Genomic DNA, 26,380 nt, shown 5'->3' with positions numbered 1-26,380 from the left:
GTGATTATGATTTTTTGGATGCGATGGCAGATCTTTTTGCACCACGAGGGAGAGTTAGAAAAATTTTCCATGACACAAAAATAGCACAGAACATAATGTGCACATATCTCTCTACACACACACACACAGAGAAAGAACGACTGCGGTTGGAATGTTGGTCACTTCAATCTTCTAATCTTCTATAGCTACAACCTGTTTCAAAGAAAGATTGACCTTGTAATTTTCATCTCCAATTCGGAACACCACATAGTACTGTGCCAATCGCGGGTCAGCGCCATTTTTGTTCCCGTTTTTGCTAGGCGAAGATGGGGCTGATTTGGTTTTTTCAAACCTCCAACCAACGAATGAGATTTCAGATCCTCCTTTGTTTTTGGTCAAAAATTTTCTATTAAAACTGCCAATCTCTTTATGCTTAGCCTGTCCATTGAAACTGATTTGGTATACCTTTGACAAGAATGATTTTGTTCCATTCGAAACCCCACTGATCGCCAAGCCATATGTATTGGTCTTGTCACCAGAAACGGACATATCAATAAGTGCACTGCCGCTTATTTGTGAAAAACTGCTTTTCGTGGGTATCAATATTTTCAAGTCACTTCCATCTGCCAACAACTTGATATCGTTTTCAATAACAAGATAACTCTCATTGGGTAATGCAATCACATTACGGATATCCTCTGGATGGCTTAAACTGACTTCTCTGGCGGTAGTGTTTTCACTTCCAGAAGTTGAAATAGTTACCTTGTCTGTACCAATACGAAGCACCGTCGTAACACCATCATTAACAAACGACCGGGTTTGTGATACATCCTCGTTTTTAACTTCGCTTTTCGGTGCATTTTCCTCTTCGTCCTCCTTATCGATTACTGTCACATCGCTCTCGTTTGTGATAGAACGCTCAAGGTTGTCTTCGTCTGCACTTTCTTCATCTTTCCGAAAATTAACATCGTCTTCAAAAAACTTGGCTATCATGTGCGATTTTGGCGAATTCATACCGCGCCCAAATACAAAGTCATCTGCGCTATTGTCAATCATATCTTCAATCTCCCGCTGATTCTCCTCCGACAAATCTATATCGCCTAGTCTTGTCGACGAAGACTTCAACAAGGTCATAATCTCCTTTGATGAATCCGCTAATTGTATCCTAGATTTTTTAATCGATTCCAAATCTGGTTCTGTTGATGTGCTCGTGATGGTTTGCACTTCTTTAACAAGTGTCTCCTTGCTTTTGCTCTTCAAGAGCTGGTTCTCCTTCTCCAAACTCTCTATCCTCGCTTGTTGTTTCTGGTTTGCGTATTTCAAAGTCTTTATCTCCCCCTCCAAGTGGATAATCTTGTATTTCATCTCAGATTTTTCTAAATTGGTCATGATTCTGAACCTTTCCAAATTGGTGAATTCAGATGTAAGGTAATTGATCACCCCGGGAAGGGTATAGGAAGGTTCATTCAGATTAGGAGGCGACAGACTGCTTGCTTGATCCTTCCATTGTGTTTGAGAGTTCATTGGTCTGTTAGATCGTGGTGGCATAGCCTCAAAAAGAAAGATGGAAGTAGTAGTAGTAGTAGTAGTAGTAGTAGTAGTACAAGAGGAAGCTACTATTTGTACTGTTGTATGCAGTGAACTGTGTTGTGTATTGTGTTTTGTAGAGAAAGAATTTACAAAATCTATGGAACTGTAATTGCTCAGAGGTTGGCGCGCAATACAATCATTTCTTTGCACTTTCATAGATCCAATCATTCAATCCATACCTGTTCCTAGCAATCTCAATAGCATAGAACTGCATCCTTACTGCAAACATGGTTGTATCTTGACCATACTCCTCATCAGCCTTTAATCTTAAAAGTGTTCCGAAATTGTACTCTTCAATATCGCTAAAACTCTCAATGAAGCTTCTCCATTTAGCTTTACCTTGAGCTGACTTCATCTCGTCCTCGTTTATAGAGGCTGCTGCGGATTTCTCCTTAAATTCGGGAAAATCTTCCAACAACTTGTTGAAGATCTCATTGTCATACTTGGTGAGTCTCAACTGAGAGCCAGGAACTTTTTCCAATAATGACCAGTATGTTTCGGCTTGATGCACTGCCTTCACGGCAAACTGCATTTCAATCTCTTCCATGTTCTCCGTCTTCTCAGGGTCAATCTTTTGCCCTCCTACTATGAATTCCGACATTGTTGCTGCTACTTGTTAGTATTGACGTTGAGTTACTTTGAAAGAAAGTTGTGGTGATTAAGAGATGCGGAATGGAAAAGATGAGAAGGAGGCGGAAAAAACTGTTAAGAGCTACCAATTTTTATAAAGATTTGCAGCAACCGATGGCAAATATCCTTACCTTATATATGTATGACTCATGTGCATCGAATCACAAATTCTGAGTGTGATAACGGTGGCAGGTGCAGAGAGTAGCAGAGTCTACACTCAAATGTCCATGACCAATTGAGGAAACCCTTTTCAACATATAAAGTGTCTTGATACCCCATACACTCAAAACTCAACTTTTCATTGCATTCAAAACATAGGTAGCTTCTCTGATTCCACTGTCATAAGCTCCATGTACGCAACCAGCACCTTCGACAATAGTGTGTTCACCAGCAAACCTGATAACGTCGTTACCAATCCGTAACTCCTCCAACACATTCTTATGGTTATCTTCATTTCCCCGTTTTGCAAGTGATACACTATAAGATCCCCTGATGTATGGGTTCTGTGTCCAATTGGAAGTAATTGTATTTATAGGATCTTCAATCGGCTCTACCGCAATCTTTTCTAGTACGGGTTTGAAATATTTCCATGACTGATCTGGATTCAACTCCAAGAAATTGGTTAATGGAGCCGGCGTGAGAATCACCAAGCTGCCACCCTTTTTGTAAATTTTAGAGTAATTGACAGCCAATGCAGGAAACGCAAACGGCTTCGGTGTACCATCGGCCCTAAACCGGTCATTAGAATCAATTTCATCTGGAATTATCAAAAAGTGATCCTCGTTAATATCCCACCACACATTATCGAATTCAAGAACTACCTTGCCTAAAGCGGCAAAGTCTAGACCGTTTATGAAATCTTGTGTGCTGCGTGGTAATGGTGGGCTCCAATTGATTCCAAACTCTTCGCTTCCCTTCAATTTCAAAATGGACAAAGGTACCGTAACAATTACAAAGTCAGCTTTGACTTTTAGACCTGTCTTTGTTTCCAACTCTATTTTCTTCTCGGACTCCAGCAATTGGGTCACGGATTTCACTGCCTGGTTTAGAGCAATGCACGAATCGGGAACCTTCTTCTTCAATAAGTCGAGAAGAAAACAGTAGCTCTTTTTGTTCAACAAGTTTCTGCCCATGTGGCCATCAATGATTTCCCTCCCACTCGCCTTCTCTGCCGGCACTCCATACCAAAGTTCATAATACCTCATTAATCTCCCAATGTATTGCTGTTGCTCTATCGTGAGAAACCGCAGATGTCGCTTAACATATTCCTTGACGACTTCATCACAAGACGCATCTGAGCATCTATCCTTGAAATACAACTCGAAAAACTGACTAGCCTCTTCCATTACCCTGTTCAATTTCAATCCTGACACATCCAATAGTCCCTCGCTTGAATACGTTGGTCCATCTTTGTCGTCGTAGTAGATATCTTCATCATTCAATAATCCAGAATCGAGTAATTCATGTAGCACACTGTTCACCAAAGAATCATGGAACCATAAGGCGCCTAGTGCATATGGAATTCCAAGTTTCGACTGAGATACGTCTGAGTTTTGAATTCGACCCCCGAAGTGGTCCTGTGCTTCGAGTACAACTATGTCGTCCTTGCTTATTGTACCAGATGAAAGTAAAGTTTCAGCTGCTTTTAATCCAGAGACGCCGGCGCCAATGATGGCAACTTTAACAGATCTGTCCATTGGTGAGTGTCGAGCTCTAGTGTAGATGTAGTGAAATGATCAATGGCATGTATGCTTTGATGCTGTTTGCTTTAGTGCTGGTTGCTTTAGTACTGTTTGAAAAATGCGATTGTGATATCCGTCTTATCGCAGCATCACCCAAACTGCGCAAATCACATCTCTTTGCATTTCAAATCATGCTACTTGTAATCGACTTTCATATAATCATGATTGAATTTTAAAGAGCAAATACATGAACCATTACTAACAATTCGTCATTCAACTATTTACAAGTACTCAAAATCAAACTATTTATAAAGAAATCCAAGCAATCCGTTTTGTTTAGCTTCTCTTTCCGCTTTTGGAATATACGCTTCGGAAAGTTCGGTAATCTTCAAGGCACTTTCAGGAGCCAATGCTTCTCTACCTATAACATCAACAAAGTTTCCCTCTGGATCCAAAACGTAGAAAAAGATGGAGTGATCAACGAGATAATCTTGGCCCGGTTTGACATCTGGCGGTGTTGAAAAATAAACCCTGTACTTTTTGCAAGCATTCTTAACCTCTTCGTAATCTCCCGTCAATCCAATAATGTCTGGATGGAAGTCCTTCAAGTATATATCCACGACCTCAGGCGTATCTCTGTTTGGATCGCAAGTTATGAAAATAGGTTGAATCTCAACGTTGTTCTTTTTGAGAATTTCCAACATGTCGCCCAACTTGTCAAGCTCTTCAGGACAAACATCAGGGCAATGGGTGAATCCAAAATACAATATTGAAAACTTTTTCCCCTTGGGATCAACAAGGTTCTTCTCTGTGAAAGGATTCCCATTTGCGTCTACCAAGTTGAATGGACCACCAATTAGAGGAGTTCCAACTTTTCTATTCTGCTCCATTTCCTTGTGACGTTGTAGTCTGGCTTTTTCTTGTTGAAAAAAGTATGTACCAATACCACCAAACACGAGGAGGATCACCACTGCTTTCCATGTTGCAAATTCTAATCCACTGCCCTTGTTGAACTGTTTCAAGGAATCCTTTGATCCACCAATTGCAACTCTACTCAACGGCCTTCTTTTGGGTTTATTTTCAACCTTTGAGTCATCTTGAGGCTTCGACTTGGGAGTCTCTTGCAACTTTAAAAGTGACGACGAGAATGGCCTTATAAATGGCACACGCGTGGCTCGGAGTAGATTACTCTGTCTGAGGGAGCTTCTCAACATCTGGGGTAGGTTTATTGGGGGAGTAATATATGGCAGTGAAAAATTGAGGAAATTAGTGAGAGTTTTTATACAGTTCAAGCGATGGCATTTTTACACGACTCGTAAATTCAGAAATCACCAGATTTTTATAGAAGTATCGACAGTATCATAGAAACAGAATTGTTCCGTGTGATTCCACTTACTAAGGAGGCTAGATAAGAGAGATTGGTTACATTGACCAAACAGTACTGGTCATTTGTAGCACTTTTGCAAAAGGGTTTCGTAGGCACCGAACGTTGTGGATTTTTCTCTTCTCGCAATAAATTCTCTTCTATATTGAAGCATCCAACAACAGCATCAGACATGGAAAACATAGATAGTTTGCTCAAATGGGCCAATGACAACGGTGCTAATATTTCCTCAAATATTGAATTCAAAGAAATCAGTCCATGTAATTATGGAGCTATCCTGACGTCCGTTGGAGAAGTGTCCATAAAAATTCCAAAAGAGTTGGTAATCACCTGTGACAAGGCGGCAGAATTGTTTAAAGATGCATACGAGAATGCAAATCACGTCTCCTTGTTGAAAATATATCTTTGTTATTTGCAACCCCAAGAGAGCTTCTACAAGCCGTACTTGAACTCACTACCTACACTTCAGGCAATTGACTCCCCATACACTTGGTCATCCCAAGACAAGGCGTACCTCAAAGGCACCAACTTGGGGAACTCTCTAAGGGAAAATATCGCTTCTTTAGTGGAAGAATGGTGGAGTGCAGTCAACCTCCTACCGGAAAATGTTGCGAAACCAGAGCTGCATTTCGTCAATATGAAGTTTTATTATGAAAGCAAATTTTACAATGACGATGACTATTATAAATACTTCGGCGAGATTGATATCAACAACTGGACCAGCTTTCCTAATTATCTTTGGGCGTCGCTTATCCTTAAAAGTAGAGCTTTCCCAGCATACATTATTGATCCTAGCATCCCCAAGAACGAGCCTATGTTGTTGCCGGTTGTTGATTTGTTGAATCATAATCCAAAGGCTAAAGTTGAATGGAGCCGCGCAGGTACTGGGTTTCTTTTCCAAACAAAGGATGTCAACCAAGGTCAAGAAATCTTCAACAACTATGGCCAAAAGGGGAACGAGGAGTTGTTGTTAGCATATGGGTTTGCCATAGAGAACAACCCCGCCGACTCTGCTGCATTAAAGATAAAAATTCCAGAATCCAGGATGAATGTGGTTAAAGGTTTGGGGATTGAGTTACCATCGATTAACGATTATACAAATTCCGTGATTGAGCAGGCTTCTGGTGCAGAGGAAGAGCACCAAGGAGATGGAGTGCTTTTCTACATTAATCAAGAACAAATTCCAAATAGCTTGATACAATTATTTCAAGCCCTCGTACAGAACCAGTGGGAATCTGGATTTACATTGCGAATGCAGTTAGCTGGATTGAACCATCTCAGAGCGGCATTCGAGACAAAGAAGGGAATATTGACTTTGAATGTCCCTAGTGACACAATCAAGCACAAGTATATCCGTTGGTACATTGAATCACAGAGTGCAATCTTTGCAGCTGCGATTAAAGGTATCAAGAGACAAGAGAAGCAAATTCTTGGTGAGTACAAATCTGAGTTGCTTTCATTGAAAAGCGTTTACAAGAACGACATCAAGTTTCAGCAATCGCTACTCTTTTTAGGATTTGGTTCTTATGAGTCCATTTTGGAGTCTGAATTCCAAGATCAATGTTGGCTCTTATGGTTGGTCCGCTGTTACAATAAGCCCCACTATAATGACGACATTCTATGCCAATGGATACACGACCTATTCGTGCATCTCAGAAAAGTCACAGACATCTCAGCCCAAGAAGTCTTAAACTTTAAACCAATACATGATGCAATTATTCCTGACTTAGCCAAAGCGGTGCCCGAGATATACGGAACTGGAGAGTGGTCGGTCGCTGAATTTATTATTGCTGGTAAGCTACTAGACTTAATTTCCTTCACACGTGGTAAAGAGCAAGAATGTATCATTGTACATCAAAATTATAAAACATAGAATAATAGATTGTGTTGGGTCAAAAAAAAAAAAATACAAAGTGTATACCAAAGTCTCTTTTTATTTCTTTTTAATCTCTAATCCTGTTTAATTCCACCAGCACCACTGACTTCGGCACTTTCAACAGAAGCCTTGTCGGTCTGTACACCTGCACCACCAGTCAACATTTCCATAAATCCAGGAGCAGTCTTGAATGGTCTCTTCAAGTCGCCAGTGGCTGGAGATCCATAAAGGTGGATCTTGACAATGTTTGATTCCAAAGCAGACTTGACACCAGAGACACTTTGCATAATCAATGGGTTGGTGTATTTCATGTAAATGTGCATGAAACCCATCATGGCCAAACCAGTAAAGATACCCTTGACTTGACTATTGACTTGTTGTAAGTCGTACTCCTTGACAGTGGTAACAACGGCTCTTGGCTCAGTTTCACCGCTCATGGGGTTAGCTGGTTCAACGTATTTGATAGTTGTCAAGTCATTCTTTTGGTTGATCTTCAATCTGACGAGAAAGTACACGAGGAAGGTGATGACTTGGCATGAAATGTAGAATGCCCTCACGTAGAACAAAATGGTTGGGTCCTCCAAGTCTAGTTGCTTGGAAACTTGCATACCAATAAGCATGATAGCGATGTTTGTGACAGCTGGATTCATCTTGCGTGGGTGATACCTTTAACGGTGAGTTTTGATTTTGGATTAAGAAGACAAGAGGTTCTTTATCTTTATGGGTGCTGAAAAATTCGGACCATTTTTTTTTTTTTTATTTTTTTGATTGAACAACGCCTTCACAAAATTTTCTTATTTTTTTTTTTTTTTTTGTATTTTTTTTTTCTGTTGAGAGTTTTTCTTTTTCCCTTTAATTGGAGTAGATATCAAGTAACGATTAACAGTTTGCTGAGCAGTTACTTATTAGTGTTTATCACATCCCGTCAATGCTCTTCTTTTGGTAGTACGGTATGTAGATCTTTTTGCAGCATAATTTATTTCTTAAATTATCAGATGTGCAAAGAGTTGAGATAGCAGTCGAGATATTGTCAAGAGAATGCTGCAAATCATTACGATAATACCAATCTAAAGGTCATCCAAAACCCAGCTTTATTGAAGCGTAAAGCAACGCAACAGTAATCTTTCCAAGTAGTTCACTTAGTTTCCCATACATAAAAATGTCTACGACACTTACAAAGAGTATAAAAAGTGACATTTCCAAATCTAGCCAAGTGTATTGAATCCTCAACTACTTAAACATCAGTAAGAATCAATCTTCTGTAACCACCACAAGCTTTGCATTCCTCTTGGTGTTTGAGCATAAGCTCTTGTGCCCTAGTTGGGTCTTCGACTTCTTTAGGTTCAGGCCAAGACAAGAACTCATTGGTATAATTGGGCTTGTAGTCCTCTGGCAAGATTTCCAATCTCTTACCATAGTTGTTGACCTTGTTCCAATCACGATGAACATTGTACAATGAGTCGGAGAAGTAGGCAAAACATCTCTCAAATTTCTTTTTGTTCAATTCGGATGTCATTTGAGGTTTGAAGTTACCATATTCCTCCCAAGCCTGTTGAGGATTTGACAAGATAAAATCGGTGGCCGATTTAATTGCTTTCAAGAATGCTTTGATCTTGTCTGGGTTTTCGGCAATGAACTTGTCGTTGGCAATGTACAAGATAGTGCAGAAACAACAGCATCCCAATTCAGCTAATTTGTCAATTCTCAACATCTTGGCCTCATTTGGGTCCTTTCCTTGTTGCTTCAAAGCTTCTTCCAATTCAACCAGTTGGATACATTCGATGCCAATACCACAATCAATACTGCCTTCCAAGATGTACTTGGCAACATTCATACCACATCTGACAGCAGTGTAATCATCTGGTGTCATACCATAGTGCTTGGTCAATTCATCAATTTGAATCTTTCCAAATTCACCAACGTATCCAATGCGCTTTCCCTTGAGTGATTGGAAGTCGGTGGTAATACCCGAAGACTCCAAATAGCAAACACCGGTGAAGGGTTCATCCAATAATGAGCCTATTGAAGTGACAGGAAATCCTCTAGCTTTTGCAGCCAATGTATGAACCATGGCTTTCAATCCCATATCAACTTTTCCAGAACCAATCAATTCAGTGACATCTGATGGGTTAGATGGTTCAAGAATGGCAACATCCAAACCTTCTCTTTTGAAATATCCTTTGGTTTGAGCCAAAAATACTGGAATGTGGTAAGGGGTTGGCTCCCAGTTGAGCAAGAAAGTAATTTTGTTAGTGGACATAGCGACGCGATTGGGTTACTGTAGGAGATAGTACTTTGAGGCTTGCAGAGGGAGGTCGATTCGTAGCGAATTTATACCCAGAATGCTACATTGCTGGAGGCTTTGTAAAGGCATATGATGATAGGAGTCTTCTCCATTTGCAGTAATCAGTTAAAGGGGGTGGGGATGTTTAGATAAAATATGCATTTAAGAGTTCCTGTATTAATCTATAAAGTATACACAAAGCAATTCCCTTTATAGAATCGGCTTTATCAAAATATTGTCTCGCTTTGCCATGCAGTTATACAGGCTGGAGCTACGCACCGGTTCCTTTCTTACTTTACATCCTCTGTATACGAATAGCACGCCTCAAAGAAATCACTCTCCAATTTCAAAGACTTGATGAATGTGGATTCGTAAATCTTGGTGTACTTGTCGTCATCTTTCGCCTCCAATTCAAGACGACGTTCGACCTCATTACTCAAAAACTGGACCCATTCAATGAAATGATCACCACTGTGTAAATCTATCCAAGTTTGGAATTTCTTGGGCAAGCCTTTGGCAATATTGTTTGCTTGTTGATTATGCTCTACCCACTCCAAATATACCTTTTCCATAACATAGCAAAACGTTATCAATTCAGAATATGATGTTGAGTCGTTGATCAAATACTTCAAGTAATCGATATACTGAGTGACTTCTGGCAAAACTATTGACTCTTTTTTCATTTTAACTACCGATGACAAATCGGAACTCTCCAACTCTTTCAACGTATCTGCAAAGTAAGTATTCTCATCTTCCGCAAGAAACCCAATTTGTTTAGCTAACCTCACCGAAGCCTCTGGTTCATCGCATAGCGCCAAAGTCTTTCCAAGAAGATTGAGACTGTAGTTGAAAAATTGCAAGTCTTGAGTGAGGTACACGAACAATTTGGAGTCTGAGAGGGTTCCCAGACACAACTCGTTTGTTAGAGGATGTCTCGTTGCTCGGTTGTATTCATCTTTATTCTTGTCAATCAACTGCTGAAGATATGTCATGGCACGTGGTGCTTGGGTATATAGAAGTGGAGACTATGATGCTTGCATATTTGCAGTGTGTTTGTTTGACTCTTATTGAGTAACAAGAATGTTTGTCGGTGATTGTGCATTGTCTTTTTTTGTTGCTCTCTTATGCGCTTAAGAGGTCCCACAATTCGGAATGAATATGGGGTCCCGTCCGGTCCCAACAAACACCACAATCAACGACTAAAGATTATAGGAAGTATTGGATTGGAGCTTTGGTAATTTGGAAGTGCTGGACGTGTTTTCTAAGCCAAAAAAATATACTTAATGTTTGGGTTATGCCGAGGGAACAGTTTCAAAGGAAGTCCTACGTGGAGGACCATCTCTGAATATATGTTCTCAGAACACAGAAACCTCGCTACAAGCCCATTCAAACTCAGAAACTCTAACGTATTTTTTTTCAAGAGAACTTCTGCTCGTTATTTGGCGACTCTAATGCAATGGTTTACTCTCCGTAGTTAAAAAAGGCGGGACCACCACGCGAGTAGAAGAAAAACAGAAATAGCCGCTGATAAGAAAATAGATCCGCCAGTTCTTAACACAACGTAAAACAAATCGACATGACAGGACTCACCCAATCTCAGCTCGACACCTTCCACTCTGAAGGGATGCTCTGCATCGAGGATTTTCTCACCCCGGAACAAACTTCTAAACTCTTGGCTCAATCCAAACATTTACTCGAACAATGCGATTTATCAACCCACCCAAAGACCACATTCAAAACTTCAGATGAGGATCATATCGGGGACAGATACTTTTATGAATCAGCCGATAAGATTTCTTATTTTTTCGACACAGATGCATTTGACAAGAATGGGGATTTGACTATTGAATTGCTGAAATCGATTAATAAAATTGGACATGGGTTACATATTGAAGATCCATTATTCAAGGAGATCACATTTGACGGAAAAGTGAAGGACATTGCTCAAGACTTGAAATTTGGTCAACCAAAAGTGTTGCAAAGTATGTGTATTTTCAAACAACCAGTGGGGACCAAGAGCCCAACCACGGAACGTGATAATGCCGTGCCTCCTCATAACGACGCAACTTTCTTATTCACGACACCACAAACTGCTATTGGATTTTGGATCGCTTTGGAAGATTGTACGGAGGAAAATGGATGTTTGTCGTATATACCAGGAACCCACAAGACATATCCTGTATCAAAGAGATTTGTGAGGAAAGATGGATTGAATCTGGGTTGTACTTTTGAGCAGTTACTAGAGGATAAACCAATTGAGGGAGATTATAAAATGGTGCCATGTAAAGCGGGATCTTTGATATTGATCCACAATTCAGTTCTTCATAAGCTGGAAAAGAACAAGAGTGAAAAATCGAGATATGCTTATGCATTTCATGTTATTGATGGAGTCGCAGATTACGATAAGAAGAATTGGTTGCAAGTGCCCTACGAAGGTGGCTCTGACTTTCTGAGACTATATTAGAGAGATCCATCAAGTCAAGATTTAAAAAGAAATAAATAAACTCAATCATTTAAATAGCTAAACTATGAGAGTATACACTAAATATTCTAGCAAGTCAGATGTTGGGTGTCATTGACCAACTCCCCTTGCCAACTGTAGTATTTTGACATGTCAACATGGTGCTTTCTTCCGTTGGAGGCTTCGTACATACTACATCCATATAATGCAGCATATGGAGGAGTATAGAGATGAAGTGACACACTAAATTCATCCTTCAATGGGTTTGTGATCTTATGAAGACCAATCTTGTCAGAGATATATCCAACTTGATCGCGATACAATGGTGTTTCCTTCTTGCACTTCAACTCTTGTCCAGTTTGCTCAGGAATATCGTACAACGACTCTCTAAGCTCACCCTTTAAAATCTTCATACAGCAGTGAGCATTAGCATGGTCATGGATAGCACTTGACTTACCTGGAGACCACACAAGTATCAACAAGTTAGCGTTACCATTCAAGTTGATGACACCATTTCTGGAGTAGTTTCTTGTTTCATCATGGAGTGCCAAATGCGACCAATCGTCGTCACTTGATTTATAGTTTTCCATTAGTTCGGTAACCTTTTCAACGTCAATATCCTCCGAAGATAAGCCTTTACCAGCTAGGAGTTGCTTCAAGTCCATTATAAGTTTATAAAAGCTGGATGATTTGTCGATATTGTCGATGGTAGTACCGTTTATTTCATGACCACGATCCATCGATAACTTTAACTCATTTGATGCGGCGTATGGAAATGATCTAGGGGCACTAGAAGCAGCAGCTGAGCATGAAATATGTTGTGATTTCGAAACACCAAGACTGCTGTTGGAGTTGTTTTTGTCGATAATATTTGTTGGGTTTAAAAGCATTGTATATTCTGTGGCTTTTTCGATAGTTGCGAAGTGTGGTTTAAGAAGAAAAATATAGAATGCAGTAGTTGAAGTTGGGTAAGTTGGTAAGTTGAGTCAAATTTAGGTAGCAAAGCTGTAAAAAAGCAAAAGTAGTAAAAACTAAATGTAAAACAGGAAAAAAAGGAAGGATATATCAACTGATTTATATAACAATCTGGCTTTTTATTTTTTTTTTTGTATTATTAGTCGGGGGGGGAGTAATGCAAAGATTTTTTTTTGTATGAGCAAACGGAGGCGGGTATTTTCAGCCAATGAAAAACTTTTATTCCAATTCGGGATGAGCCGACTGCTACCACCTCCTATTGTCCTAAACTGGTAAAAACAAAACTAAAATTTTAGACCGTTTGTTTACACCCCCGCTTTTACAGGCTATTCAAGAAAGACAAACTCGTGTGTCTTTTTGGATCTACTGAGGAGTGGTCTCTACAGCGAACAAGAGCCGAGTGAGGAGCAAATAGCACTTGAGGTAAGTCTTTTGAAAGAGATCAACGAGGATGATACTTGAGTTGAAGGGGGGAGGGAGTTTTGTTTATCCTTGGACTGGAAATTAATTCCCGCAAAGTAACCAATTACATTGTTGACTTACAATAACTTGTGGGTGACATCACCAAGTTTTAGTTGTATCGTGTCCAATACTAGTAATGCACAGCCTCTTAAAAGCGTGAAGAGTCAAATTCACGTAGCCTGTGGTAAAAGCTGAATATTTTGTTTCTTCCGTTTTACTACTTGTTTCGTACTCAATCACCCCACCAAGAAGCCCTATCGTTGCATCTCATATCTCATGAACAGTATAATTTCCATAACCTTTACTCTGGTTCCTTGCTCTCTAATTCGAGAAGAACACGTAAATCAAATTGTAATTGAGATTAATTTAACACAAAAGTACCAAAAATTAATTACCCGCCCACCGCTTTAGCAAAAAAAAAAAATTGAGATTTTCTATTTTTCGCTCTCTCATTGTCGGCACCGCTCAGAAAATATCCCAAATAGGTAATTTTCAATTTACTCACGAAACATATAATCCTTTATACTTATGCAGTCAAACGCCAAAGGGGCTGCAGCTCGGTTACAACAAGTAAGCGCATCCACTCTTCTTGCTATTGAGGAGGCACATCAAGGATGCCCATTTTCAAGTGCTGCCCGGTAATATTTATGTGATCTCATGAACTGTGTGCTTGCCAACATGGGTAAACCTTTCCCAGGTTTGCAAATGTCCGAGTTCCGTGATTCAGCCCACGAGCCAAACGGCTTCCAAAACTTCCGAAACAAAGTATAGACATCTATTCATACCTCACAGCTGCAAACCAGTTGAGGTCACCTCCACGTATATTTACCCATGAGCCCTTCTATTATTTACCGAGCTGCAGATATCGCGTTCCCCTCTCCTCATGTTTGATCATGATTTCTTCGGTCACCGAGCTTCAGAGAAAAAGTGCATACCACAATGGTTCTCTTTTCAAGCAAAGCCAATAATGTCCCGCAACGGGATAGGGGTCCCGATTCTGTAAATATTTACTTGTCAAAGAAAAATATATGCCGCATAAGAGAGAGAGAGAGAGAAGAAAAAAAATTGTGGATCACTTCCAAAATGATAATAGTCATACTTCATCATTCATATCGTGAGCCCTGATAGAACTCATTACTCGCATCCACTTACACCCACTTGCAACAAGTCACCTGTATAGCTTATATTTTGCAACCAAACAGACTATACAATATTATAACTGATCGTACTGCTGATTTTGTGTATGAATTGAATTTTCTGTTCACAATAAATTGCAACATATCAGGTGACGAGATGAACAGCCACAGTAATTCGGATATTTCATCGGCACAACACCAAGCTGTGGTTGACGGAATTATACGTGATGGAGATGCAAATGCGCACTCGAACTTACAGAATAACATATCCGATGACAACTATTCACAGCATTCTTCAAGCACCGCTCAAACACAACAGCTGTCTCCACAGCAAGATCAAAATGCCAATAGAGTAAATAGTATGGATTATGATTCAGTTATATCTTCTATTGCATCAACTTCAAAAGAATATGAGCATTTGCAGGAACAGCTACGAGGAGGGTCAAAACCCATACCGAGGGAAGAGTCATGGTACAATCGGTTTATCGTGGGTAACTTGGTGAAACAATTTGTCCCGGCATATTTTGTTTCTGTAATGGGTACAGGGATATCCTCCACAATCTTGTACAATTTCCCATTCCCAGCCCATTGGCTACAGGTTTGTTCGTACATCATGTTTGGGATCTGCTGCCTCTTGTTTATCGTAAACATGGTATTTTTCATTATGCAAGTGGTTTACTTTCCACACAAGTTGAGAACGTACCATGTCGATCCACTACAGGCATCATACATGGGCTGTCTTTCCATGGGGTTCACAACAATAGTCAACTACATTTCGTTTATCACGAAAGGACGTCACATGTATCTCGTGTGGACATTGTGGTGGATTTCAGCTGCCTCGGCATTATACACCGCTTTTCCGATAGTCTACATTAGTTTCTTTTCCAAATTGAATGCAGTTGAGTCCGACACCAAATTGAACGCTACTTTGTTGCTCCCGATAGTGGCACTTACAGTGTCATCATCCTCGGGTCATTTAATCGAGTTGAATTTGTATAAATTGAACGAAACCGTCATCACCATGATTGTCAGTTACATGATGTGGGCATTGTCAATTTGTTTGGCGTTTGCGATCATCACTATATATATTTGGAGGTTGATTATGCACAAGATTCCACCAACGCAATTGGTCTTTACCGGGTTTTTACCAGTAGGGTTCTTGGGACAATCTTCATACAGCATTTACTTATTTGGAAACAACTTGAATGAGCTTATTCCGGAAGATTTGATATACGGGAAGATATTTCTCTGTATAGGGGGGTTTCTCGGATTGTTTATCCTTTCATTCGGTTACTACATGACCTTCATAGCTGTCGTGTCAATCTTCTCAAAGATTCGTCCATTTGCCAAACTACCAAACAAGAAGCATACCAACAAGTATGGACTTTTGAAACACCACAAAGGGTTCTGGGCAATGACTTTCCCCTTGTGTACCATGTCCTTGTCCAATACAGAAATTGGAAAAGGTGGTGTGGGGAACTATTCATTATTGACTTTTAAAGTAATGGGTGCTGTATTTGCAGTCGCTGGTATTGGAGTGACAATTAGTTGTCTTGTCGGAGTTGCCGTCTACTCCTATGGTCTTATAAAGAGCGAATTGAAACTAAAGTTGAAAAAGAATAAACAGGAAATGATGGTATAGATTTTGTATATTAGTACTTTAATAGAAGAACCTTTTGTTCAATGGCTGTGCTAATAAAACACGCGCAAAATTTCCATTTCTTTGGTTTTTTTGAAAAATTTACATGAAGATCTCCTTCATTCATCGGCAATGACATCGAAAGAGGCGGAGATATACAACTCAGGACCATATAGGCCGTACATTGTTGAGTCAAAAAGACGGAAAGCTAACCGCCTCACCAAAAGAGATGTTGCAATATTACTTTGTCTCACGTCAATTTCCCTTCTACGTATTTACAAAATTTACCAACCGGCAAATGTAGTCTTTGATGAGATCCATCTCATGCGATATGTACAGCATTACTTCAATGGCACTTTTTTTGTTGATGTGCATCCGCCGTTGGGAAAGTTGATCTACTATTTATTGGCCAAGTTGACCTATTTTGACGCCGATGTTGAGTTTGGATCTATCGGACAACCATATCAGAATGTTCCATATACAATTATGAGAACGCTTTCGGGACTCTGCGGTATACTAGCTGTTGATGTTACATACTTGATTATGCGTTTAGACTCAGATCATTGGGCTTCGTTATTCACTGCGGCGCTCGTATTGTTTGAAAACTCAATAGCTACACAATCGAGATTGATCTTGCTCGATTCGGCTTTGATCTTGGGTCAGGCCGGTGCAATCTATTGCTTTAGGCTATCTACCAAGACAGAGACAGAAGGAAGGTTGTGGTGGATATCTTTAATCGCAACTGGACTAGCGCTAGGCTGGACAATCTCGATCAAATTGACTGGCTTTTATACGGCGTTATGGGCTGTACTCTTTTCCTTGTGGGATTCCTATCAATTGCTTGGTGATTTAACGGTATCTACATTCAAATGGATCAGAGTCCTATTCTACAAGCTCTTGGTGTTACTGGTTGTACCATTGACGATATACCTTTCCCTATGGAAAATACATTTTGATCTACTACCATTCCAAGGCCCCCACAGTGGACTCATATCCCCTAGACTCAGATCCACTTTCCAAGATTATAAAACTTCACCGGTAGAGGTGTTGTATGGAAGTACAGTCACAATCAAACACAATAACCTCGAAAAGTATCTCCACTCGCACGATAAATCTTACCCCAGGGGAACCCAATTACAACAGGTGACATTGTATGGCTACGAGGATCCTAACAATGAATGGGTTGTTGAGATCCCACGCAAGTTTTACGAGCACAAGCATTACAACCAAAGCCGCCCCGTTAAAGATGGAGAGATTATTAGATTGTACCATAAAGCAACCGGAAGGTACTTACATGTGAATGATGTGAGACCGCCCATCTCTGAGCACGACTACTCCAAAGAAGTCAACTGTAATGAAACAAGGGGGTTGTTGGGAGACACGGAGTACGAGTTTAGGTTGCGGATTCTAAACAAAAAGCCACATTCCACGAATAATTTACCAATGATCAAATTACGTGCAACTGAAACAATATTCATGTTGGTGAGCAGGGACAAAAAGTGCAATTTGATAAGCCATGATAGCAAACTCCCCAGCTGGGGCGATTATCAAAATGAGGTACTATGCGTTGAAGAATCAACAATCCCAAACTCGTTATGGTACATTGAATCCAACCTGCATCCATTACTAGACGGGCCTAAAACACAAGTGGACTTCGGACTGGTATCGCTTCTCACTAAAATTTGGGACCTCCACCAGGCAATGTTCAGAGTCAATGCAGATTTCACCACTCCACATAAGTATAGCTCCCGACCAGAAGCTTGGCCATTTGTGCTTAGGGGTGTTGCTTATTTCCAGAGCTTGCCTCAATATACAAGCTTGACTGAGCACACCAGTCAGATTTACTTTTTGGGAAATGTCACAACGTACATACTCAGCTTTATTGTTATTGTTGTTGTCATTGCCAAGCTTGCATTCTATGGGTTGCGAAATTTGAATCCATATGTGGCGTACCTTGATCCCGAGCCAAAGCAAAAGTTTTATGCAAATGCGTTGTTGTATATTGCCGGTTGGGCGCTTCATTATTGGCCGTACTTTTTCCTACACCGCAATCTTTACGCTCACCATTACTTGCCAGCATTGTATTTTGCCATATTGAATTTAGGAGAGTACATGAATTACCAACACAAATTTGTTCGAGTTTCATTGATGGTAGCTGTACTTTCAGGTGCTATTTACTGCTTTGAAGAATATGTGCCGCTAATATATGGAACCGAATGGACGGTAGCCGCGTGCGTTGTCCATAAATGGTTTCCTGGTTGGAATATGGATTGTATGACTTACGGAGGGTAAAAGATCACAGCAACAAATTGCACATTAGATTAAGCTGATTCTATAAACAGTTTCTTTTTATTTTTTTTTTTTTTTTCACGACCTCACTTGCGAAATACCTGTAGCCAAGTCTTTGATCAAATCATCAACTTTCCTCAACAAGGTGTCCTTCTCCTCAATCTTTGCTTGTCTTTCGTGTTCTACTTGTTTCAACTCTTGGCTCAAGTCCGATATCAATTTCATTTGTGCCTCTGGCGTGACACCTATACCCGGTAGCGAGTCTATCAACATGTTGATCTGTCTACTCTTCAATACAATATCAGTAGCTAGCTCATCAAGCGTGCTATCAAAATCTTCTTCAGCGGCCTCAGCGGGTTTCGACAATTCCTTAGATTCTTGATTAGCATCTTCTTTCGGCAGTTGTTGAGCCGATTGTGGAGACCGCTGCTGCTGTTGTTGTTGTTGTTGTTGTTGCAGTTGAGGTGCTGGAGCAGTAGCCGCCCTATTCGATACCGATGTTGGATCCTCATCTAATAAGGCTGGCTTTGCATGGATATTCACGTAGTGCACTGTAGCATTGAATTGCTCCACTAGCTGATCTAAACAGATCTGTAGCTGTGTTAATCTATCGGACATTAGTTTGGTTAGTTTCTTGATGAAAGTAAGTGTTAGTGGAGATACTCTCCTCAGTAGTCCTGGTATAAAAAAAAAGTCGTGTTCAAAGCCTCAAATTATCACGTGATAGAAAGCAGCTTTGTGTAGCTTACCCTTGTTTCTCTCTCTCAGAGATAAGATCAGTCACAGTCACAGTCACAGTCAAAATCACACAATCACACAGTCAAAAGAGTTAATCAGGGGGTGAAGAAAGTTTTCTTCCTTTGGTGATCCACAATTTTCTACAAAAGGCAAACAAAAAAAAAAGTGATCCACAGTTGCCACTGAGGCCACTTAGCAACTATAGCTTCTCTTTTTCAGCATGCCACCACAGGTAGTTGCTGCGCCAGTATGGCAGAATGATGACGACGTTACAGAGTGTTTTATGTGTCACACGACATACAGCATATTCCACAGGCGGCATCACTGCAGGAAATGTGGAAGGGTCGTCTGTGGCGACTGTTCGTCTCAGGAGATACATTATTTTGACAACACACCAATAGCGACCCCTCCAGACATATATAAACCAAACGCTGAGGGCAATGGGCCAAGGGTACGATTATCACAACCAAATGAAGTTTACAAGACATGCGATGAATGTGCTAATGAAATTACCATGATTCGACGGGCGTTATTTGATGAGCCAAACACGGTGGTGAATCAGAGTGATGATGATGATGTCAATGGAATCAAGTACACGTCACGCGAACGCACCCACCGACTACCCTGTTCTTCATCTACTACATCCTTGACTAGACGAACCCAAGATGGAGCAAGTGATAGAAACCTATGCCCGGTTTGCGCGACTGACCTACTAAAAGAATACATTTCAGATAGGCAAAACGTGGAGCTCATATCGAATGACGATTTTGAAAAATACAAGGAGCAACACATTAGTGACTGTCTAGTGGCGTTTGATTTCAATACAGATCATTCGACTAGGTTTTCACCAGAACTGAATCCAAAGAACAAAATGTTGGTGTATAATATACCGCCCATCCCAAAGCCGCAGTACGAGAACATTGGTGGAGTTCAGTCTGCAAGTACCAGTGTTGACATCTCACTTGTGCCTCAGGAGAAAATTGAAGAGGATGAATGCGTTATATGTCTTGAAACTTTAAAGCCGGGAGATAAAGTCGGTAGATTAGAATGTCTATGCGTTTTCCACTATAAATGCATCAAGGATTGGTTCAACAAAAAGGGATATGGTGAGTGTCCGGTTCATTTCTTACATAAATAAGTAAATAAATAGCTACTACCTAAATACAGCTTCAATTTGCGCTTCACTCACTTCTCCTCACGATCGTCATCTCTTTTCCTTTTACCTCTCTTGTCGTGTATTTCCTTAGTCTGTCTAATAGCCTCTGCTGTAGCCTTGTCCACATGAATGTGCAACGCATCAAGAACTTCCTTGGAAGGCTTTTCCTCTTTGGGAAGTTTCTTTCCCAATGCATTTTCAATTCGCAAGTACATCTCCAAGTCATATTGCGTGATTAAGGAAATGGACTTACCTGATCTACCTGCCCTGGCGGTTCTTCCTACTCTGTGGATATATGCTTTCGAATCCGTTGGTATGTCATAATTGATCACCACATCAACCAGTGGTATATCCAAACCTCTAGCGGCGACATCCGTAGCAACCAAAATGTTGGCCTTTGAGGACTTGAACTTGTTTAAAGAACCCAATCTTTGTGCTTGTGATAGTTGACCATGTAAGGGAACAGCATTGAACCCCAATATTCGAGCCAACAACGCCGTTCTTTGTGCGTGTGCCACGGTTCTTGTAAACACGATAATCGATTTGCCCATAAACTCATTCAACAAATGAATCAAAATTGTATTCTTGTACCCATCATTGACCAACATCATTGATTGTACTAAATTGTCAGCAGTTTGGTATTTTGTCGAAACGGCAACTCTCACGGGGTTATGCAAACTGGCTCTTTGTAGCTTTTCAATCTTGTTTGTCATGGTTGCTGAAAACAAATAAGTGGTACGCTTTGGAGGTATCACCTTCAATATCTTATCCAACGCTGGTCCAAAATCCATATCCAACAATCGATCAGCTTCATCCATAACAAGATACTTTAAATTCTTTAAACTGAAACCCTTGGTATGTTCCAAATGATCCATGATTCTTCCTGGAGTTGCAACAACTATGTGAGGCTTCCTCATCAAGTCCCTTGCCTGATCCATCATATCCATTCCACCAACAATACACACCGATCTTAGACCCATCGTGGCACCAAGAGCATCAAATGTATCTTTGATTTGAAACGCTAATTCTCTAGTAGGAGCAAGAACTAGTCCAAAATAGGGAGTTTGTGCATGCCAGAGTGCTTGCAAGATTGGAATTGCAAATGCTGCAGTTTTACCTGAACCAGTTACTGCCAACCCAATGATGTCTTTACCTTCAAGTGCATGAGGTATTGCTTCAGATTGGATTGGAGTAGGCTTGGTGAACTTCATTTGCTGAATGGCTTCGAGCAAGTCTGGAACAAGATTTAGTTCAGCAAATGTATTGAACTTGAGTTCAGCGTCGGGATCGATAGTGGTTTCGGTTGGGGCTGAAGTTTCTTCTTTAGCACCATCCTCTTGCTGCGATGATTCTTTGGACTCTTGTAATTGTTTTTGTTTGAGCAAAGCCTGTTTTTTGATCTTTTCAGCTAGTTTCTTTGTGGCATCAGATGCTTTATTCTTTTTCTGTATTCCTTTGGACGACATGGCTTCGACAACTACAGTTTGAAATGTAATGTGGTGGGGATTGTGATGAAGGCTATATAAAGCGTTTTTTTTTTTTTTTTTATTTTTTTTTGATATTTTTCTTTTGTGCAATTCAATCAATCAACCGATGCGATGGATTTTCAATTTTTCCAACTCTTTCTCTTTCTTAGTAACAGGGAAGACCCACATATCCATACGATAATGGCCAAGAGAAGAACAAAGAGAAGAACTCACCAGAAACCCAGTGAAGAGGATGTTGCCAAAATACCCAAATCAATGGTGATCCATCTAGGTTCATCTTTGAAAAATCACTCATTATCTCAATTGGTATCTGACTTTAGAAATGTCATGCAACCACACACGGCCATCAACTTACGAGAACGCAAGTCTAACAAACTAAAGGATTTCATAGTCATGTGCGGTCCATTGCATGTGTCTGACTTATTCATCTTTAACCAAACCACATCGGGGAATATCACTTTGCGTATGGGCAAATTACCAAGAGGTCCAACTTTGCAATTCATGGTAAACACCTACTCCTTGTGCAAAGATGTAAGAAAAATCTTGAAGCATCCAAAATCAGTGGGTAAAGATAGTGCTGAGTTCCATCAGCCTCCATTATTGGTGTTAAATGGGTTCACTAACAACATCAATGAGATGCCGATGCATGAGAAATTGATGGTCACAATGTTCCAAAATATGTTCCCTCCTATCCAGCCACAAAACACCAAAGTCAACACTATCAAGAGAGTATTGCTTATTTCTAAGGATAAAATGACTGGACAGATTGAGCTTAGGCATTACTCCATCAATACCAAGCTTGTGGATGAGAGTAAAAGTGTAAAGAAACTCATTCAATCGCATCACAACTTGAAGAAGAAATTGCCCAAAATGACCAATGCACAGGACGTTGCCGATTTGATTTTGGATCCTTATGCCATTGGTGGATTGACATCGGATAGTGAAGTGGAAGATGACGCTGTTGTTGAAGTGCAACATGAGGAATTGCTCAAAAGACAATCACAACCAAATGAGAACCAACCTCAACAACAAGAGTCAATCACAACGTCAAAAAAGAGAGCTATCAAGTTGGTTGAATTGGGGCCAAGGATAAATATGTCGTTGTTAAAAATCGAGGAAGGATTAGTCGGTTCATCAAAAACACTTTATCATTCTTCTATATCAAAGTCTGCTGATGAAGCACAAAAGCTTGATGCCAAGCACAAGTTGAAGGAAAAGGTGAAACAAGAGAGGAGAGCAAAACAACAAGCCGCTGTACAAGCTAAACTTGATGCAAAGCAAGCAAAGAAACTCAGGAAAAAGGCAAGGATAGCAGGTGAAGATGGTGCCACCGAAGATAGGAGTGGTGATGAGGCTAGTGGCGACGAGGACGCTGATGAAGATGAAGACATGCCGGAAATTAACGCTGAAGACTATGAGAATGATAGTGACTTGTACAGTGATGTAGAAGTATAGAGTATGAACAAAGTGCATACATTAGGCAGATAGTGCTATATATTCTCTAGTTCGGATGTCAAGATCACAATTTTGCGTTGTATATTTACAATCTGAACACTCAATCTCAAAGCTCGATCGAAATCTTCTTGACTGGTCCTGAGTTGTGGTGGTGTCAATACTCCAAACTGTAAAATGGGGTCTTTATAACTAGTATTGTCACTTTTTTCCGTAGAGTTGGAAGTCTCCTTTTGCTTCTTTCGATTCTTCAATTGGGTGTCGGGTACCATTTCCGTGTTGTGTGTATCAACATCGGCCTCACTTTTTGGTGTTTCCAACCGCCTATCAATAATATTAAACTCCCCAGATTCACCAATAATGTCGACTATTTTACAAGCATCGTAATTTCTCATATCCCATGTGTCCTTGCCAAATTTGGTCTTTTCACTTTGGAAATTAGCTCGACTTAAATTGAGGAACCCATTTATGTAGTGCTGTCGATAGATGGTTGTCAATTCCTGATACTCGTTTACTAGATTGAGAAGGCGGATTGTCTTTTCATCTTGATCAAGCGACGGCATGGCGTTGGTGACTGCTGCAATTGCGTCGAGAATTATTTTCGCGTTCCCCAATGTCTTTTGCACCTCATTTACATGTTATTTCTTTATCCTACGACCTTTTTATTACAATTTATATAACTTTTTCAATCTATTGAATTCTTCCAGAGGTAAAACCAGATTGAATCCAAATTCAGACTCATTCGAACCTGGTGTGTTTGATGAATGGATCAATTTGACTTCGGCATCGCTTCGTTCCTTTTGTCGCATAAGGTGGCCAAACTCATATAGGCTGTTTATCATTTCTTCTTCTCCAATATGCCTCTTGCCAATTCTATCTCTAGCATACACTATCTCACTCAAGTCGTGAAGAATATTGGCAGTGAGTCCCCAAACGTCGTATATTTTTTCATTCGTGTCTTCATCTGTTCGAGATCCTAGTCTGCCCCATGAGGACAAGTCGGGTTTCTTTTTTCTATCTTTTGGTTGGAGTGAGGTACTACTCCGTATTGGTGATCTTGATCTGGCTCTGGTAGGAGACGTCGACCTCAAGGGAGTTGTGTTTGGAGGTGTAATTCTTCCCTTGTCTGACATATCCAACTCCTCCCCCAACTCATCATCTTCCAGTGCCGATAGATCCTTGATATGTTTTAGCCATTCGACCTCATTTGGATTCTTTTGTAGGAATGTATATGACCGTAAAGCCCAAGGAATACCTCCCCACTTCATATGATATGACACCCTTTCCAAAGCTTCCCTTGCTGATTCGTCAACTGCTGGATATAGAAAGTCTTTTAATGGACATGAAAATATCGAAGAACTTTCACCGGGGTTCAAGACAAGATTCAACTTTGACGAAATTGTAGCTTCGACATCGCCCTCATTACTAAACTTCATAAACCCAACACATGGTCTAACACAGGAAAATGTCCTCGATAGATAACTAGGTAATAGTGCAACATGCTCTATACTGATACCCAATTTCGCCAACGATTCATCATCGGAAGACAATCCAATCTCTTCGTGCATTTCCCTTCGGCTAACCATCCATTCCGATTCGAGTCCGTTGTCTGCTTTACCACCGGGTAACGCCACATGGCCCGGGAAGTTCCTCAACTTGGATGATCTTTTAGTTAGAAGCACCCTTAGCTCCCCCATGTTGCCTAAAAAGAGTAGAATAAACACTGCTGACCTTCTTGTTATCGGGACACGATGCCATACCGAGGTGTTGCTGCCGCGATAAGCTGGCGCCACATAATCACGAAGGCTGGCAATAAGCTCTTGCTCTTGACCCATTGTCATTCTGTATAATAGTGGGAGTCGATAAAGTGCTGCTTGTTGTAGATACCAGTGTGTAATTGAAGAAAAAGTCAGATGTAAGAAACGATTGGACATTTTTGGAAAGAGAGTTTAACTGTCGGGAATATTTTTTTTACCGCGGCTCTTTGTTGCGATTTGCTCCTAAACATTTCCCATCCTAGTATTATGTATATATATATATATAAACACTTCAGTCCAGTAATATCATCGCTTACCATGGCAGTTGGTGGTACGACCATTTTAGTTTACTCTAGTTTGAAAATTGTGTGACTCACATTAGTGTACCCCGACTTTCAAAACGACAACTCTATCCATCTATCTCTTTGTAACAAGAAATGTTGAGAAAATTCCCCGCCTTTTTTCAAAGTTTTCTTTCTCTATTTACGATGCGAATTTTTTGTTTTTGTTTTTGTTTTTATTTTATGAGGGGAAATGTAACAGAATATAGAGAATAGCTTTACAATTTCTGGTAGTGAGAGAATTGGAAGATGAAAGCAATTAGAATTGCAAAATGTAGAATTTCAGTATACGGCCGCAAGTAAGAAGAGGAAATATCGGGGATAACCGAATTTCAATCGCTAGCAACTTTTAGTAAACTGAAGTTTCAAGAAGTAGAGGTGAATAGTAGCCATTGGAAGAGTTACACTACTGTTGCTCAGAGAGTTATTTGGCAATAAGAGATTCAAATGTTGTGGGAATTGTTTCCAACCACCATCTCTAACTAAGTAAGGCGGTGTGGTTGTATGTGCCAAAATATTTTTACTGGCGGAATATTCCACGAAAATAAATTTCGCAGCATTTTCGTGATATATCATCATCAAAAAAAAAAATAGCTATAATTAATACAGCTGCATACATTCATTGCTTCTTGAAGTTTACTCACCACCTAAAAGCATGCTCCAAAAAGTACTGTATTGGAAAATTGGCGTTGCTTATAGAACTGCCTTCAAACTGAATATCTCGTAAAGATACTACCAAATCACAAACTTCGACTACCGCTTTTCGTGGCGTACACGCTACATTTTTTGCAAATGAAGAGTATACCCACGTTTGCAGCTTGAATATACAAGGCAAACATGAAATAGGACTGCTCCTTGTGTGTTATATAAGATTGTACATCAATCAATAGACATGCCATTGACCAGCAATGACCCATGCAATGTCCTCTTTACAACCATTGGACTCCTTCTACCTTCCCGGCTGCACTCACACCGAGCGTTACATCTACTTTCCAGAAACCAGGCGCAGCCAGGACTGTAGTGTCTTCGCCACTCTGCCCCCCCCCCCCCCCCCCCCCCCCC

The 26,380-nt window shown here is 40.3% G+C and overlaps 17 protein-coding genes across 17 annotated transcripts; 5 read left to right on the top strand and 12 right to left on the bottom strand. All coding sequences in view use genetic code 12, as the record gives it.

The window, feature by feature from the left end:
• Positions 1 to 171: 171 nt before the first annotated feature.
• KGF57_000443 (uncharacterized protein) lies at positions 172 to 1,527 on the bottom strand (the record flags this gene model as incomplete). Its single annotated transcript, XM_051753936.1, has 1 exon — positions 172 to 1,527. One exon carries the CDS (start codon positions 1,525 to 1,527, stop codon positions 172 to 174), a length of 1,356 nt encoding a protein of 451 aa, XP_051611044.1.
• A 178-nt stretch (positions 1,528 to 1,705) lies between these two features.
• On the bottom strand, positions 1,706 to 2,170 carry KGF57_000442 (uncharacterized protein; the record flags this gene model as incomplete). The annotated part of the gene is made up of 1 exon (XM_051753926.1): positions 1,706 to 2,170. The coding sequence occupies one exon, from the start codon at positions 2,168 to 2,170 to the stop codon at positions 1,706 to 1,708; it is 465 nt and encodes a 154-aa protein (XP_051611043.1).
• Positions 2,171 to 2,489: 319 nt separating this feature from the next.
• CBP1 (Cbp1p) lies at positions 2,490 to 3,896 on the bottom strand (the record flags this gene model as incomplete). Its single annotated transcript, XM_051753915.1, has 1 exon — positions 2,490 to 3,896. The coding sequence occupies one exon, from the start codon at positions 3,894 to 3,896 to the stop codon at positions 2,490 to 2,492; it is 1,407 nt and encodes a 468-aa protein (XP_051611042.1).
• A 287-nt stretch (positions 3,897 to 4,183) lies between these two features.
• Positions 4,184 to 5,095, bottom strand: SCO1 (Cu-binding protein; the record flags this gene model as incomplete). Its single annotated transcript, XM_051753904.1, has 1 exon — positions 4,184 to 5,095. One exon carries the CDS (start codon positions 5,093 to 5,095, stop codon positions 4,184 to 4,186), a length of 912 nt encoding a protein of 303 aa, XP_051611041.1.
• A 342-nt stretch (positions 5,096 to 5,437) lies between these two features.
• Positions 5,438 to 7,138, top strand: KGF57_000439 (protein-lysine N-methyltransferase; the record flags this gene model as incomplete). The annotated part of the gene is made up of 1 exon (XM_051753892.1): positions 5,438 to 7,138. The coding sequence occupies one exon, from the start codon at positions 5,438 to 5,440 to the stop codon at positions 7,136 to 7,138; it is 1,701 nt and encodes a 566-aa protein (XP_051611040.1).
• A 77-nt stretch (positions 7,139 to 7,215) lies between these two features.
• On the bottom strand, positions 7,216 to 7,791 carry PHO88 (Pho88p; the record flags this gene model as incomplete). The annotated part of the gene is made up of 1 exon (XM_051753881.1): positions 7,216 to 7,791. The coding sequence occupies one exon, from the start codon at positions 7,789 to 7,791 to the stop codon at positions 7,216 to 7,218; it is 576 nt and encodes a 191-aa protein (XP_051611039.1).
• Positions 7,792 to 8,375: 584 nt separating this feature from the next.
• On the bottom strand, positions 8,376 to 9,401 carry THI13 (4-amino-5-hydroxymethyl-2-methylpyrimidine phosphate synthase; the record flags this gene model as incomplete). Its single annotated transcript, XM_051753870.1, has 1 exon — positions 8,376 to 9,401. The coding sequence occupies one exon, from the start codon at positions 9,399 to 9,401 to the stop codon at positions 8,376 to 8,378; it is 1,026 nt and encodes a 341-aa protein (XP_051611038.1).
• Positions 9,402 to 9,715: 314 nt separating this feature from the next.
• KGF57_000436 (uncharacterized protein) lies at positions 9,716 to 10,417 on the bottom strand (the record flags this gene model as incomplete). Its single annotated transcript, XM_051753859.1, has 1 exon — positions 9,716 to 10,417. One exon carries the CDS (start codon positions 10,415 to 10,417, stop codon positions 9,716 to 9,718), a length of 702 nt encoding a protein of 233 aa, XP_051611037.1.
• Positions 10,418 to 11,001: 584 nt separating this feature from the next.
• KGF57_000435 (uncharacterized protein) lies at positions 11,002 to 11,889 on the top strand (the record flags this gene model as incomplete). Its single annotated transcript, XM_051753848.1, has 1 exon — positions 11,002 to 11,889. One exon carries the CDS (start codon positions 11,002 to 11,004, stop codon positions 11,887 to 11,889), a length of 888 nt encoding a protein of 295 aa, XP_051611036.1.
• Positions 11,890 to 11,975: 86 nt separating this feature from the next.
• CDG1 (Cdg1p) lies at positions 11,976 to 12,776 on the bottom strand (the record flags this gene model as incomplete). Its single annotated transcript, XM_051753837.1, has 1 exon — positions 11,976 to 12,776. One exon carries the CDS (start codon positions 12,774 to 12,776, stop codon positions 11,976 to 11,978), a length of 801 nt encoding a protein of 266 aa, XP_051611035.1.
• Positions 12,777 to 13,851: 1,075 nt separating this feature from the next.
• Positions 13,852 to 18,390, top strand: KGF57_000433 (uncharacterized protein; the record flags this gene model as incomplete). The annotated part of the gene is made up of 3 exons (XM_051753826.1): positions 13,852 to 13,893; positions 14,452 to 16,039; positions 16,652 to 18,390. 3 exons carry the CDS (start codon positions 13,852 to 13,854, stop codon positions 18,388 to 18,390), a joined length of 3,369 nt encoding a protein of 1,122 aa, XP_051611034.1.
• Positions 18,391 to 18,465: 75 nt separating this feature from the next.
• On the bottom strand, positions 18,466 to 19,005 carry MED21 (Med21p; the record flags this gene model as incomplete). Its single annotated transcript, XM_051753815.1, has 1 exon — positions 18,466 to 19,005. The coding sequence occupies one exon, from the start codon at positions 19,003 to 19,005 to the stop codon at positions 18,466 to 18,468; it is 540 nt and encodes a 179-aa protein (XP_051611033.1).
• Positions 19,006 to 19,345: 340 nt separating this feature from the next.
• KGF57_000431 (phosphatidylinositol-3-phosphate-binding ubiquitin-protein ligase) lies at positions 19,346 to 20,263 on the top strand (the record flags this gene model as incomplete). The annotated part of the gene is made up of 2 exons (XM_051753804.1): positions 19,346 to 19,372; positions 19,496 to 20,263. 2 exons carry the CDS (start codon positions 19,346 to 19,348, stop codon positions 20,261 to 20,263), a joined length of 795 nt encoding a protein of 264 aa, XP_051611032.1.
• Positions 20,264 to 20,310: 47 nt separating this feature from the next.
• KGF57_000430 (RNA-dependent ATPase) lies at positions 20,311 to 21,747 on the bottom strand (the record flags this gene model as incomplete). The annotated part of the gene is made up of 1 exon (XM_051753793.1): positions 20,311 to 21,747. The coding sequence occupies one exon, from the start codon at positions 21,745 to 21,747 to the stop codon at positions 20,311 to 20,313; it is 1,437 nt and encodes a 478-aa protein (XP_051611031.1).
• Positions 21,748 to 21,948: 201 nt separating this feature from the next.
• On the top strand, positions 21,949 to 23,223 carry SSF1 (rRNA-binding ribosome biosynthesis protein; the record flags this gene model as incomplete). The annotated part of the gene is made up of 1 exon (XM_051753781.1): positions 21,949 to 23,223. The coding sequence occupies one exon, from the start codon at positions 21,949 to 21,951 to the stop codon at positions 23,221 to 23,223; it is 1,275 nt and encodes a 424-aa protein (XP_051611030.1).
• Positions 23,224 to 23,258: 35 nt separating this feature from the next.
• VMA22 (Vma22p) lies at positions 23,259 to 23,783 on the bottom strand (the record flags this gene model as incomplete). Its single annotated transcript, XM_051753770.1, has 1 exon — positions 23,259 to 23,783. One exon carries the CDS (start codon positions 23,781 to 23,783, stop codon positions 23,259 to 23,261), a length of 525 nt encoding a protein of 174 aa, XP_051611029.1.
• Positions 23,784 to 23,885: 102 nt separating this feature from the next.
• Positions 23,886 to 25,055, bottom strand: PCD1 (8-oxo-dGTP diphosphatase; the record flags this gene model as incomplete). Its single annotated transcript, XM_051753759.1, has 1 exon — positions 23,886 to 25,055. The coding sequence occupies one exon, from the start codon at positions 25,053 to 25,055 to the stop codon at positions 23,886 to 23,888; it is 1,170 nt and encodes a 389-aa protein (XP_051611028.1).
• Between the last annotated feature and the right edge of the window lie 1,325 nt (positions 25,056 to 26,380).

This window comes from Candida theae (genome assembly GCF_024610275.1).
Source record: "Candida theae strain CBS 12239 chromosome Unknown scaffold54, whole genome shotgun sequence".
Classification (NCBI taxonomy): Eukaryota; Fungi; Ascomycota; class Pichiomycetes; order Serinales; family Debaryomycetaceae; genus Lodderomyces; species Lodderomyces theae.
This window is presented reverse-complemented; position numbering and strand designations above follow the sequence as displayed.